Source organism: Arvicola amphibius, chromosome 3 (genome assembly GCF_903992535.2).
Source record: "Arvicola amphibius chromosome 3, mArvAmp1.2, whole genome shotgun sequence".
Taxonomy (NCBI): domain Eukaryota; kingdom Metazoa; phylum Chordata; class Mammalia; order Rodentia; family Cricetidae; genus Arvicola; species Arvicola amphibius.
Genome location: NC_052049.1, coordinates 24,890,435 through 24,905,640, shown reverse-complemented (window position 1 = coordinate 24,905,640; position 15,206 = coordinate 24,890,435). Strand labels below are relative to the sequence as shown.

At 43.6% G+C, this 15,206-nt stretch overlaps 1 protein-coding gene across 4 annotated transcripts in view; it reads right to left on the bottom strand.

Moving 5' to 3' along the window:
• The window catches only part of Slc1a3 (solute carrier family 1 member 3), a 72,001-nt gene that overhangs the window by 42,156 nt on the left and 14,639 nt on the right, over positions 1-15,206 (bottom strand). For 3 of the 4 annotated variants that reach the window (XM_038323042.1, XM_038323044.1, XM_038323045.1), the window contains exon 2: positions 6,531-6,668. The exons of the other annotated variant lie outside the window; for it this stretch is intronic. In XM_038323042.1, coding sequence (XP_038178970.1) covers positions 6,531-6,668 — 138 coding nt within the window. The remainder of the gene's footprint in view (positions 1-6,530; positions 6,669-15,206) is intronic. 4 annotated transcript variants of the gene reach the window in all.

Below are 15,206 nucleotides of genomic sequence, written 5' to 3'. Positions count from 1 at the left end.
CTGGGAAGTTGTATAACCAATGATAAAATTTAAAATTAGGCAGTTGCAACCAAAGAAATCAAATCTCATGCTGCAGGGCAGAAACCAATCACCTCTAGTGGTGAGGGAGGAATTCTCTTTGGCTTCACGCTGTTTCTGGATTAACTTTATGGGTTCTTTAATTTACTTTAATAGGAAAATGGTCACAAGGCTCAGAGACAAAGGAGACTTGTAGAGGCAGCAGCCTTAACGGCAAGCCTACAAACTCAAGTTCTCTGTTCTTGCTATTAAGTTTTTATGTGTGCAGAGAGAGGACAGCTCTTGCTGTGCTTACTGTCAATGGCTACCACCAGTTGAGGACATTCTAGGGGTGATACTGAACCCTGACACCAAGCATAGAGCAGATGCCCCACCATGTCACTGAAAATGCGAGGGAAGCCTAAAGACGCTCGTCTCTTTGGAGAGCTGCCTTTTATTCTAATAGGAATGAGACGCCTGCCTCGAGATCTTGCCCATAAGTGCCCAGAGTATTCAAATTGGCCTTAGCTACACATTAGACACTTGGCAACTAGTAGTCCAGAATATTAAATTTCCCTCAGCTGACCCCGGCTCTCATTTTTGCAAGCACTTAACATACGCTTCAAAAGCCCAAGAACTATAAATTGTCTATCTCAGGTTTTTGGTTTTGGTCGCTTGGGTTAAATGACAAAATTTTAGTTTGCTGTTGTTGTAACTGCCATTTTTCTGCAGCCAAAGGGCCACACTCTGAGACACATTTACTGCTTTTATTTTCATTATTTTCTCAGATAGAAGAATCCTTTGCTGGTAGTCCTAGTGTGTTGGCTTTATGTATCGCCAAGTCTCACCTCCCAAAGGATTCGCTGGCCTATGTATTTGAAAGGAAAATGTCTAAGTGACATTTGGCCATGAGAGAGCTTGTCACATGGACAGGGAATTACAGGCAAGCAGGTATTTTTTTTCTCCTGTTTCTTTAAATTTTTTGGCTTGTTTTGTTTTGGGTAGAAAAAGCACCCTTCATTTTACAAGAATATGTGAGTTCCAAGGATCGCCTGTTCCTGGAAATGTCTGGGCAGAAGCTGGACAGTCACTTGGAAAGGAAACTGTAGGCACTGATGAACAACATCAGTATTTCCCAACCAGGGGTAAATATAGAGTTCTGGAGGGAGAGAAACAATTTCTTCATTTATATGAAATCACTCAGAAAATGAGAAACCTGCTTTTTTTTTTTTTATTACCTTTCTGTTCTGTGGGTTAGAGAAAAGAAAAAACCCTCAGAGATAAGGTATATGTAACATCTTGTAGATGTTGGCTAATTGTTTCTCTTTTCCTTTATTTATTTATTTTTTTGAGACAGGATTTCTCTGTGTATCTCTGGCTGTCCTGCTCTTGTAGACCAGGTTGCCCTCGAACTCACAGAGATTTGCCTGCCTCTGCCTCCCAAGTGCTGGGATTAAAGGTGTGCACCACCACCGCCTGGCATTCTCTTTTTCTTCTTAAGATATGACAGTGAGGGTCTTGGTGTAATGGTTGTCCTGACTCTTTAAGAGACACGCCATGCCCACTCCCCCACTCCCCTCCACTGAGGCAAGCTTATCTTCAGCTTCCAGCCTGAGGTGAATTCCTTCCTTTTCTACCTCTCCCCCTTCTTCCCTTCCCCCTTCTGTTTCTCCCTCTCTTCTTCTCCTTCTCCCCCTTCCCTTCCATAACCCACTAAATAAATATCCAACTTCACTCTGCATGGCATGCCCATCTGTCTGTCTCTCCTTGTGGCCTTCTGCAGCCACTTGGAGAAGGGGAACTGCGCCAGTCCCTATCTAGGACTGGCTGCTCTCGGACCCGCTGCCCACTGCCTCTGCTTGGGGACCTGCAGCGTTTCTGCCACTGCAGCTGCTGGGGATCCACAGCATTTTTATTTAATCCACTACACTTGGTCCCTTGGAGTCTAAGTCAGGCCATGGTGTCCGTTCAGAATGCCGTAACACCATGACTCATTACATCCGTCACAAGACAAAGGACGGGAGGTGCCCATGGTTAGGAGTGATTTGAAGCTGTGTAAAAACTGTGTTCACTTGAAGAAATATTTATGGGGGAATGTGGATGACGTCTAGGCTGGTAAACTTCAGGGTAGCTGACGTCAGGTAGGAGATGCAACAACAGTAGAAAATCAGGTTTGGAATCAAGTTCTAAAAAGTGAACCAAGAGGAAGGTGAGGGTGGATATGATCTAATTATGTTGTATCCATACATGAAATTACCAAAAAAACATTTTTTAAAAAATCAACTAAACTGCCTCTTTCTTTTTGGGCATATAGAGAAGCTGTAAAATCGGAGCAGGAATTTGCTCACCAATATTGTGACTTGAGGAATTTGGAGAGCCGCTCTCTTCCTACCCAATGCACTACTGAGGGACTTTGACTTTGTATCTAGGTAACTGCAGTGCCTAGCCTGATATCTGACATAGAACAGCAAGTGAATGAATGAATGGTTGAACTTTGTCTGTTCTGTGATCTAAGATCCAGTATGCCCCAACATAGGCTTCAAACTGTTGCTTTTCATTATGGTGCCTAATGCGCCTCTCTCACCTCTTTCTCTTACAAAATGCTCCACTCCAAAGAGATCGTCTGCCAAATGCTTTTCCCTTCCAGAAACTTGGGGTTGACAGTGAAGTTTTCCCGTGTGGTGAGTGAGTGCAGGAAAGTGCACACCGAGAATGGAAACACAAGTGAGCCCCAGTGTTTGAGAAAAATGCAGAGGTAAGGCTGGCTATGTCCACTCGGTACAACTAGACATGGAGTTTAATTATTATCCTGTGCGTTAAATCAGGCTGAGCCAGCCAAACCAACTCATATTTCTGGCATGAAAGAGCTAGTTTGGCTGCTTATCCTGACCAAATCAATAGAAACTGGCGCCAAATCCTTGTTTTATTGTGTGATGTGTTGGCACAGGCATAGTCTTCTTGTTCAAGAAAAGAAGAAAAAGGTACTTGAGTACGATGCAGCCATTGGGCTTCCTCCCAGTTTCTCCCTGCAGCTTCTGGAATGTGAATCCACACCAGGGATGTTTGGGAAGAATGGATTTCAACTCCAGGACAAGAATGTGGCCTACGGAGCTTTAATGCCTTAGCCCGCAAACAGTAGTGTTTCAACTCTGTTGCCGAGCTCTTTAGGTTGGTCTGGGAATGCAGCTTAGTGGTAAACAGAGTGGCAGAGGGCTTGCCTAGCAAGGCCACGGCATGAGCTTTGTTTCCTGGCACCACAATAAACAAACAAACAATAAGATTTTAAGAAATAAAAATGTGGCTATAGTGGCTTTAACTGATAGAGTATATTCTTTAGAACCTTCTGAAACTTAATGCAATAATGATCTATTCAGGTTCGTTTCTGTCCGCACAGACCCAAGGCTTTTGAATGAGAGAGCACAAAAGCTGTGAAGTATTTTCTCACAGGAAGAATTCTTGTAAGGCAGTGCGAGCTCTGCTTTCTTTCTAGGATGCTCCTGTCTGACACAAAGCAGAGCAGCTATGACGCAATGCGTCCCTACTCTGGAAGACAGAGAGGAGAGCCTTCCAGGTCGGTCGTTTCCTCACAGCAAAGAGCACGGCATTTTGCAGCTCATTCCACACGAGGTAAGCTTTGTTTACTTTAGGATTGCCCTCGGGTGAGTCAGGTAACACTGAAGCCAGTAAAAGCCAGATAGAGGACCTGAAATAGTGGGATGTTTCTCAAGCAGTAGCACCGACACGCAAACACGGGTTTTGATATCAGTAAGGTTGACTGACCCAGCTGATATGCTTTGCTTGGCCGTACTGTCCTGTCTTGTGAACTGTGTCAAGCCCGAAAACTTGGGAGGAGCTCTTAAACCCTTGTGCAACTAAATTCTCTTGGAAAGAAAAAGTCACATTTTGCTCTTGTGAACATATAGTAGCAGCTGGTGGAAGCCAATTAATCTTATGTTTCTGGGGTCTCAGCAGCCTCCTTGCCCCGCTTTTGTCCACGTTATTCTGCAGTGTGGTCACTCCACACTTAGCCTTGCTCTTTCTCCTGCTGAAGAAAATATTTCTCTGTATCCATGACTATCAAAGCAGGAAAACAAGAAGTAGCCTGAAAGGGCATCTTCATATGTACACGTCACCCACTTGACGGCTGCGAGCTTTCGAGATTGCTTTTTCATTCTTGAATAATGGAGCCTGGCTTTGTTACCTCCCAGGGCAACATATTTCGCCAGTAACATCGTCCAGTAAAGCCCAGGGGATCCTCTAGGGAGTCCCGGTAATTTGCAAACATTTCCTTCTCTATATCCCCACTTTTAGAATGTTTTGTGTTTAAAACCACAAAGGAAAGTTCCATTGAATCGATCATTCATTTTAATTGATGGCAAGTATCTAGATTACTGTGGAGCTCGGGATTACTCCTGGGGGAGAACACTGTAAAAACATCTTTGGCTAAACTCTGCCACAGACCCCTTTCCTTGGCCTAACCCTGGATAAGAGATAAGACTCTTAATGATTTTATGTGACAGCATTCTCAACTTGCACCTAGATTATGAGTTTATTTTATATTTGTTGTTTGCAATTTGCTGTTCTGTTTTTTTTTTAACAGCCATATTATGGGTTGTTAATTTACCTAATGTTTAACCAAATTTTTCTTTCGAAGCACTGAAAGGTTTTAGATCAGAGTAAATCTTTTTTTTTTTTTCCTGAAAAGTTACTCAACGAAAGCTCTTGTGCCTATAATAAACTTGATTATTTAGTATTTCAAACACCAGGAAATTCCACTTCAGGGGAGAGGACTGCTTCTAAGAGGAAGCAATGCTTTTTCTAACTGTGTTGTACAAGGGGTTTCTGTGTCTCAAAATAAAAATTGCATAATTAATTGCGAGAAAGCAGAACCATGGGTTCCACTCTAGAAGAGACAATAAGAGGAATCCAGGAGACATCAGAGTGTGTCCAGAGGACTTACAGGTTCTCAGCCTAGAAATTAGCTGCTAGAGATGACGCAGGGGGATTCACTGCCACACTCAATAAAATGTTGGATGGGCTCTGACCTATAAGTGATTTCTACAAAGATTTTTTTTTTTTGAGAAAAATAGCTAACAAAATGAAAATGTGCCCCAGGCCGACATTTAATACGGCTTCTGTCATAGGAATTGTAGCTTCTATATCTATAATTACCCCTGGTCAACAACTGACCAGTCCATTTTCACAAACAGGTGCCCTAAAGGGTGACAGGACTGGTTTGTGGCCAGATTATCCTCCACTCTGAGCTCATGCACATGCAATTACTTGTTTAAGGCCCTGGACAAGTGGTAGCCAGCACAGATCTGCAAGGCACGGAGGAGTAATCTGACATAGTTTCTGTGCATGTAATGGCCAGCCCTCTAAGGCACGTAGTAGTCAGAATGCTGCCCCGTGACCTTTGAGTTGCTCTATAAAGTTCTTGTTACACAGACAGCTTGGAAGAGTATAATTCTCTTTGAAAACTCATGGGAAGAGGGGGAAAGACACAGCTCACATGGAGGTAAACTGGCCTGCCCAAGAAGGACAGTGACCCCAAGTGGAAAAAGAGGCCAGGGTCAATAGTACCTGAGGTCTGGGGCTTTATCTACAAACCCAGACACCATCCTGCTGGGGCAGTGTTTATGGAAATTCTTTCTCCAAGTCAGAGATGGGCTGTAGGGAAAGAGAAGAGTGGGCAGGAAGGAATGTACAGTAATTGTTTCTTCTTTCTGCAACTTCTTGCCCCATCAATATTTGTCAACCACATAGCTAATGACTCTTCAAACTCTACCCATGCAGGAGAAAGCCGTACCCTCAACTGTCACAGTAAAGAGATCCTATCCTGCCAACCTTCCTCTGGTTGAAAATCAAAGTGTCATGGACGGCGTAGCCAACGGGGACATCTCCCACCCCCTCCCATTCTCCCACCAGCATAAAAGGTAATGGGGGTGGGTGGGTGGGGAAACGGGAGAAGGAAATGAAATCATGCAGGCACACCAGGAAGAGATAAGTGTTGGTGGCAGCAGAGTTGGTGAGTGTTGTGGGCATTACCTCTTGATGAGGCTTCCAAGAAGGCTCCCGCTCATGTCCTGGTGGCTCTGAGAACAAGCATTCTTGCATCAATAGCTAATAGGCTGTCCAACCAGATGTTCTCTGGGTGGGATAAGAGGGTGAGAAAACAGACCTGTTGTATGCTTTCGTCAACTACATCACTGTGGTCAGAGAAGGCGGGTTGTGTCGTGTTTAGCATGGTACCTCGTTCACGGGGAGGCAGACCAGATTACATGGCTGTTTAAATCCATCTCCTTTTGTGATTGGTAAAAATACGAGAGTCATAATCATTCATGCATTACTAAAGTCCTCCTTTCCATCATTTCGAAGGGACTTGTTTTATTTTTCTCTAGAACAGAGCATGCATCCAGCAGAAACCTAAAGCGTTGGCTTTTCTAAGCGTTCTTTTGCAATAAACACACTTAAAAGAAACAAAACAAAATGAAACAAAAAGCCACACAGCAAAAAGTGTAGATGCCAAGTACCTGTGACAAGACTGGAGATGATGAGGGGTAAGACCAACATCTGTAACATCCGCATCAGAAGCTCCCCAGGAAACGAGAAGTATTTGACTTCCCTGTAGCTCATTTTATAAGGCCGGAGGGCAAATCCAAGGATTGTACCTAGAGAAAGAGAGAGAGAGAGAGAGAGAGAGAGAGAGAGAGAGAGAGAGAGATAGAGGAAAATTGAGTCTTTTAAAACTAAGGCAATAGTCTCTAAAAAAAATGAGCAAATATCTAGCTGGCAGCTACTCAAGTCTGACAAGAGTATTTTATTTAAGTAGCAAATATTTATACAGTGTTGGGAGCAAGGGATGTATCAGTCTTCATAGTCATTATGTGGAAGGGTTTGCTGAGTCCAGGCCTTGAAGTAGCTTTCGCAGAAAAAACAAGCAAGTGAAAAATATGGTTATCTAACTCAAATGCGGTGGGACCCGTTTTGACAGGGCTTGGTGTAGGGATGAAGACTGGGGTATAATTGGAGGACAAGTCAAACAGTCCCCAGCAAGGTGTTATGGGAAGAAAAGGCTTCACGAGAAAGTTCCACCAGGGCAGATGGTACAGCTGCGAGCATAACCACTCAGACAAAACAATTAAACTTCCCAATTGCAGAAAACCCTGGCGCTCTCATTGTTAATCTGTCTCACCATCTCTCTGTCTGCACACACCACATTTTCTCTCTCTCGCTACACGATCTTGACATTGCCTTGGCAACTGAGTTGCTATTTGCTGGCACGAGAAGACTTTCAAAACTAACAACAACAACAAAACTTTCCCTAAGATTTCCTGTTGAAAACCCAGTGAGAGGTGGGTACAAAGAAAAGACAGTAGCTTCCTCCTTAGCTTTCCTTCTGGTCTTGAAATTGTAAAATATTCTTTTAGAATAATAAAAGCATATATAAGCTAGATGATGCATGACACCTGCCGACATTCAGAAGCTAATACAACTATCAAACACATTTACTCCGTCTTCTCTTTCTCCAACTGACTTTCCTTGCCTGAGAAAATTTAGTCATTCCAATATCGTAAACACTTTTCAAATACCTGCCTTGTGTTGCAATTTCACATTTTAAAAAGATCAAGTACATTATAAAGAAAAGAAAATACCCAATATTGAGGTAACTGGAAGCCAGGGTCTATGGGGAAGGGTGAACCCAAGGTTTTCCTAGGAATGCAAGAAGTTCTTACAGAAACTAAACTTTCCCACTTTCTTATGAAATGGCTTCTCTGCCTTATGAAAGGGAACACAAAGTTCACTCCAACCTCCACTGCTGCTCCAATTTCAGTTCTTGGGTCTCAGCAAGCCCAACTACCCATTCTCCAACTGGAGACTGTGACCTTGTAATAAAAAGCATCTCCACGTATGCGACTAGAAAATCCAGTTGGCCCAGGTCACAGGACTTCAGGAAAATACTTAGCAGTTTACTGAAATGTAGGAGTAATAGACAAGCGAGAAAAACCGATTTAGAAATGCAGAGAGCTGGGAGCAAAAGCTCTTGCATTGGCTTTACAACTTAAATAAAAAGGAAGTCATTGGCGCTCCCTGAGTTCTTACTACAGCTTAAATAAAAAGAAACTCATTGACGCTCCCTGAGTTCTTACTACAACTTAAATAAAAAGAAACTCATTGACGCTCCCTGAGTTCTTACTACAAGCCAGGCATTGTCAGAACTTTTACTCCTGTTAGCAATTTAATCCTCACAACAACCCTGAAGATGTTATTTCAGCAACTTAGTGGTGGAGAAACCTGATCACAATGAATGTAAAATGTGTCCAAAGTCAAATATGCTCTGGTGGCAGAGCTAGGATTTAGGCCCATGCCGTTTCTACTCAGACCTCAGGTTCCCTTCCCCGCCCCCATCTCTAACCCTTCCCGCCTCTCCTGCAAAGAGTTAGTTATGTCTAGAATGTTCCAGCACATAATTTCATCAGTGTGCAACTGTCAAAATCCCTTCGTTCTATCAAATTGATACTGAACGGTGTACAAGAAGGGCAATCAGGGAGGCAACGTCTCAGGAGGTGCTAATATTCTGTGAGTTTTTCAGTCAACTGGTCCTGCTGGGCACCTGCTCCTCTAGCGTGCGCCTCAGTTTCTCTGTGGGTTAGCATACAAAGCAACTGGTTCAGTTTGGCACTCTCACGGTACTATCTCCCTCACTACCTGCTCTGCGCCACTCACCCTGCTCTGGCCCGTTTCCCGGTCCCCAGAGGTGTCCCGACCTCCTGCTTTCTTATACATGTATTCCATTGTCCTCTCTTCTTCCCTCCCCTCTCTTAAGAGCTATCTCTTTGTCGGGTGATGATAGTGCACCCCTTTAATCTCAGCACTAGGGAGGGAGAGGCAGGCGGATTTTCTGTGAGTTTGAGGCCATCCTGGCCTACAAGAGCGAGTTCTAGGACAGCCAGATCTAAACAGTGAAACCCTGTCTTGAAAACAAAAACAAACAAAGAAATCGATCTCTTCCTTCCCTCTTTGGATCATTTTTCTAGTTTCATGACCTATAGAGCCACATTGTAAACACACACACACACACACACACACACACACACACCTTAGTTTCACATGAAATATGAAGTTTCCATTAAATTTGTCTTTCTGAATCTGGCTTATTGCACTTAATTTAATTTCGTCTCATTCCATTTCTTCTTAAAATACGGTTTTATTTCTCTTTGCCGATGAATATAATCCCGTTCCTGTACTGTATTTTCTTTATTTGTCTGTTGTTGCTGGAGACTAGGCTGGATCCCATTCCTGGCTATTGTGACTGGTTCAGCAGTAAGTGTAGATGTACTATCTTCTCTATGACATGAGGTCTTTCTAAAATCTCATTTAAAAAACCCTCCTCTTCTAGTGCTGAGGACTGAACTAGGGCTTCAGGCGTGCACCGTGGGCTGCAACCCTAGCCCTGCACCCTGTGTCTACAAGCTCCTTTGTGGCGGGAACAGCAGAGACGAAGCAGCGCTCATTCGTTAGGTGTAGCTAGCTCGGGACCAGCACTTTGGAGAGCGAGGGTGTGTAGGATTGAAGCAGATGGCCGGTACACCGCGAATCAGTTTTGTCCTGCATTATGTCTTGGTGTGTTTACTTTCTCGTCTTTGCCAAGTGAGTCATTTGTACTCTTGGGAAAGAGAAGCTTATGTTGGGAAGGGGAATATTTATTGAGCCCTTATTATGTGCTAATGGCAGTGTTTAGCTCTCATCATTACTTTATTAGGGTGATATTATCATGTCTGTTTTAAAAATTGATACACTGATGCTAAGAAGACAGATAGCTTGCTCAAGCTTAAAAGCCTGATAAGAGGCTGGGCGGTAGTGGTGCACGCCTTTAGTCTCAGCACTTGGGGAGGCCGAGGCAGGTGGATCTCTGTGAGTTCAAGGCCAGCCTGGTGTATGGACTGAGTTCTAGGACAGGCTCCATAGCTACTGATGAGAAACCCTGTCTTGAAAACCAATAATAATAACAATTTTTTAAAAGCTGGTAAGTAGCTGAATGGAAAGGCTCCAAATGAAAGCCAGGACTTTGTCACCTTGGCCAGAGGGTGGTTTCTGGGTGAGCTCAGCTCCTGGGCTCTCAGCATCTTTAAGTGTCATGTTGCTTACAGTCTTTGGTAATGTTGGATTGCCCAGAGCTGCCACAGGGGCACCCGGTCCCTTTGTGGAATCCCTGCAGATCTTTTCATCTGCTTTATTGTCATTTTTTTTTAAAAGACCAATATTGCTGTGTAGCTCAGGCTGGTCTGGAACTAACAATGTAGCCCAGGCTGGCCTGAAGTTGTAATCCTCCTCTGTCAGGCATGTGCCACCATGCTGACCTTATCAAATCGACTCTTAAGAAATAGTTTAATTAACTAAATGATTTTATTAAATACAGTAGCCTGTCTTTATTTTTTCCCCTCTCCATTGTACTCTTTTTAATCACTGGGAAGCATCAAAGGTGGGAGGGACATTAAATGAATAAAATGTTTCAGAGTTTACAGTGTTTTTCGTTGTTTCTTTCTTTCCAATTCCCCCCCCCCCCTTGTGTTGAAAACAGGTTCTTTTCTCATACATATATCCTGGTTACATTTTCTCTTCTTTCCACTACTCCCAGTTCCTCCCCACCTCCCCTCCCCTCCTCTCCAGATACATTTCCTTTTTGTCTCTCATTAGAAAAGAACAGGCCACGGGAGCCCTGGAGACAGGCGGTGGTGGTGCACACTTTTAGTCCCAGCAGTTGGGAGGCAGAGGCAGGCAGATCTCTGAGTTCCAGGCCAGCCTGGTTTACAGAGTGAGTTCCAGGACAGCCAGGGCTACACAGAGAAACCCTGTCGCAAAATAACAAAAACCAAAAAGGAAGGAAGAAAGGAAGGAAGGAACAGGTCTCTAAGAGACAACCAAAATAACACTACAATATAATGAGATAAAACAAGGCAACCCAAAAGGAAAAGATCCCCCAAAAGAACAAAGACCCATTCATTTAGACTCTCAGGAGCCCCATAAAAACACTAAGCTGAAAGCTATAGTAAATGCACAGAGGCCCTGCTGCCTGCTGCTTCAGTCTCTGTGAGCTCCTGTGAGCCTGGCTCAGTTGCTCTGGCTCTGACATCCTTTAGAATTCACAGTCTTAACAAAAGCAAATCACCTCTGGGTGATGGTGGGTGATGAGGCCTCACAAACAAATTACTTCCCAAATCTTGTTGAGGCAGAACTATTATTCTACATATCTCAAGGGACAAGAGCCACTGAGAAGGCAGATCAAGTCCCAGCACCACACAGCTGGTAAACTGTGCTGCTTCAGTGGGATTAGGGAGGGTGGAGCAGTCTGCCTAGGGCCCTCAGGGACCAGCTGAAGGGGCCTTGGCACAGGCTGTCCACTGCACAACTTCACCCTCTCACAGTCTGTACCGCCCTTGGCCTCTCAAAGTCACAGTGCTGATTTAAGGAGTCAAAGGTATCACATCATATTTGACCTGCCTTTTGGGTTCTCTTACAAAGCAGAAAACTTACAAGTAAACAGGCTGTTTAGGTTAACTAATTCTGGTGCTTACGCGGAAGGAAAGTGCTGTCAGATTTACCCAATGAAGCTTTCACGCTACACTTAGATGCTGAGTAAACAGAAGACATCTTTCTTCAGTTTTCTGCCCTAAGCCAGTGGCAGGCTGGCTAGCAATCAGCACCAAATTAACAGAAAATGCTCTGAATGGGAAAACTGCTTTTTTTTTTTTTTTTTGAGCAGTTAAGGTTTTCTGTTTTCTCATTACTTTTACCCCAGCAATGAAAACAAACTAACTAACTAAAAACCAACCCCACAAAAAAACTTCTCTGAAACCCAGTGTGCTGCAGACTTCTGAGAGCCCTCATTGCTCTGCCCTTTCAAGCAGTGGAGGGCAGCAAGGTGAGGTCTTCGGACGAGCTCTAATAAGCTGGCTTCCCTTTGGTCCCTGAGAAGCTGATCTCCATCAGTGGACACTTTAGACACTGCCTGATGAGCCCAGAGCCAACACAAAGCCTATGGTGGTCACCAGAATGTCAGCGCAAAAAGACAGATCTGTGTTGCACAAATGACCCCAAAAATCAGAATAATTCTGTTAGAGCCAAAACACACTTAGCCAAATTTGTACCTTGATGACATATAAACAGGGATGTCACGCTGCTTACGCTCAGTCCACAATCTTCCAGGATTCTTGGCCTAAGTAATTTAAAAAGAAGCCTAGAATCTAGGGAGCGCCCTAACTGAGATGTTCAAGGTAGTGAAAATTCTGTGTGGTTGGATCCTGGGAAGACTGGTGCGTTTCTGTCTAAAGAGGGCTCTCGCTGAGGAAATGCTCAAGGAGAGACTCCAGCAGGCATTTGGTGTCTCCCTGCAGAGGGCACATAGCATTTCCTCAGAAGACTGACACCCTCTCACTGATCTAAACCAAGACGAGGTGGGCTTGTGTTCTAAGGCTCAGTAGGCACAACACGTTAAAAGCGGTAAGAACTTGCTAATAGGTCAACTGTCCAAATCATGGAAAACTTGAAAATGACAAAAAAATGAGAGTGAGAGGACGAGACACAGTTGAAGTGAGATTTGGGTCAAATCACTGTGTGTAGCTTTTGGTGAACGTCGGTGTTTGGAATAGAAACATTCGCTAAAGTTCTTTTTTTTTACCCATAAACTCTTGCATCGAATGAACTGGTAGACTAAAGCCTTCTCGTGTCACTCATTCCTCACAATGCAATATGCTCCAAGGCGAGGAGCTAGAGAGAACAGGTGGAGCTCAAAGGCACAAAGGAACTCTGCTTTGCTGTGTTCTGTTGCTTAGAAACAAGTCTACAGCCCCGGAAGTCAGGGTCTCTCAAACCTGCAGAAGTCTATGAGGCTCCTTGCTGCGCTGCTTCGAGTGTGTAGGAGTACTCACTGAGGATGCTTCACAGATGATGATGCTCTACTGATGGTGAGTGGTGATCCTGGGATGAGGCCCAGCCCTGGCTTTACCTTCCTCCATGACCCTGGTCATGCCTTAGTCTCCTATGCTTTGATTACAATATGTGTGTGTGTGTGTACATGTGTGAACACTCACAAACATGCATGCATACATACATATAAACATATACGCATATCTATATCCATCCAATCATCCATCTATGTATCCTATCTATCTATCTATCTATCTATCTATCTATCTATCTATCTATCTATCTATCCGAAGCCTTCAGCTATGAACACTCCTCTTTGCCTGGATTTCAGTAATAAGCAGCCTCCCAACTGGTTTTCCTGCTTCTACTTAGCCTACTTGATGTCCAAAGGGACCCCTTTAACATCTAAAGTAGGTTGTCATGGATACCTCCCTCTGATGGCTCAGATCCTGTTGGTTGGTGGCTCTGTAGAACCAGGAAGCTTCCTTCTACTCCACCTTCCCTTGATTCTGCTCCTACCTTTGACCCTTCATGGCCCTCCCATCACTTTGGATTAATCCCACCGTATGCACTTTGTGAAGAAGCTTAGAAAGAAGGAAAATTATGGGAATATGGGAAGGGTGAAGATTCCCTTACCCTGGAGTTTGGCTGAAGCTTCCAAGAATCAAGCTAAGAATCAAGAATTTCAGCATAATTTGTATTTTCTTACTTAAGGCCCTACACTTTCCTAGGTCATAAACCTACAGTCTTCTAGCTATCTCACTAGAAACTTCATTCGCAAAGACATATCCTAAACCCCTTGCACAAATCTAGTGGCTCCTAGCTTTCTCAGATTATAATCCCACCCAAGATACCACTGGAGCCACCCTACGATCCCACCCATCAAACAGAGAAAAGGAAGAGGTTCTTAGTAACCCTTTGAGGTATAACTTGAAAGTCACAAAAGCAGAATGTATGGCTAATGCTAAAACATGCAACGAAGCAGCCTGTCTCCATTTTAGGCTTAAAAGTCATCTTCTAGTAAAGATAAACTAGGTTCATTCCGCTTTATGATTAACCTCTGTTTCTCAAGGATTGGGTTATGTCCCACCTGCAACCTTACTTAAGGTTAACCTTAACTTCAAATGGTTCTGTACTGCCTGTTCCAGGAACGGCAATCCTGTCGTTGTTTCAAAAAGTTGTTTATAATCATCCTGCAACCCTGTCTTTGTTTTAAAAGGTTATGTGACCACCTATGACTGCCTTGTTTTGCTCACCTTGCAACCTTTGTCTTTGTTTCATTGGTATGCCTATGTTCTGCTCCTGTAACCCGGCCTATTTTGCACACCAAATACCCCATCTGGATACATCCTAACTCTGATCTATAAAAAAATGCCTTGTCTTCCTCATATCCAGTGATGATCTCTTGAACCCCATCTTAGGGGAAGCAGCCTGAGTACAAAAATGAAGCTTGCTTCAATTAATTGCTTGCTTTAATTAATCTATGATGATTTGGGTCAGTGGTCTTTTTCCTCCCATCTTTGGGATTAACATGTGCAATGGTGACTCTCCCTTAAGAAGCTCATTTTCACATATGTTTACAAATCTATGTTAAAATATGATGGAGGAGGGTCATCTGTCTATGTGTTACTTTCATTGGTTAATAAAGAAACTGCCTTGGCCCTTTGATAGGACAGAAAATTAGGTAGGTGGAGTAGACAGAACAAAATTGTGGGAGAAAGCAGAGTCAGGCAGACGCCTCAGGTAGACGCCATAGCTCTCCTCTCCAAGATGGATGCAGGCTAAGATCCTTCCTGGTAAGCCACACCTTATGGTGCTACACAGATTACTAAATATGGGTTAAAGCAAGATATGAGAATTAGCCAATAAGAGGCTGAAACTAATGGGCCAGGCAGTGTTTAAAAGAATACAGTTTCCGTGTAATTATTTCAGGTAAAGCTAGCAGGGTGGCAGGAAGCAGCCCGCCGCTCCCATCACTACAAAAATATCTTTAATAAGTGGCAACTCTTCTTTGAGAAACTAGCCCCATGATATAGTGTGCTGTGTTCTTTCCCTGGCAACTTCCTTTCTATTTTAAATGAACTCCACCTCTGCTTCAGGCTGACTTGTAGGCAGACTTCTCTTTCCCATCCACCAGTTTCCAAATAACCAACATAGAGACTCAATATTAATTATAAATGCTTTACCAATTGCTCAGGCTTGTTACTAGCTAACTCTTACATTTTAAATAGTATTTTCTTACTTAAGGCTCTCCCCTTTCCTAGGTTATAAACCTACAGTCT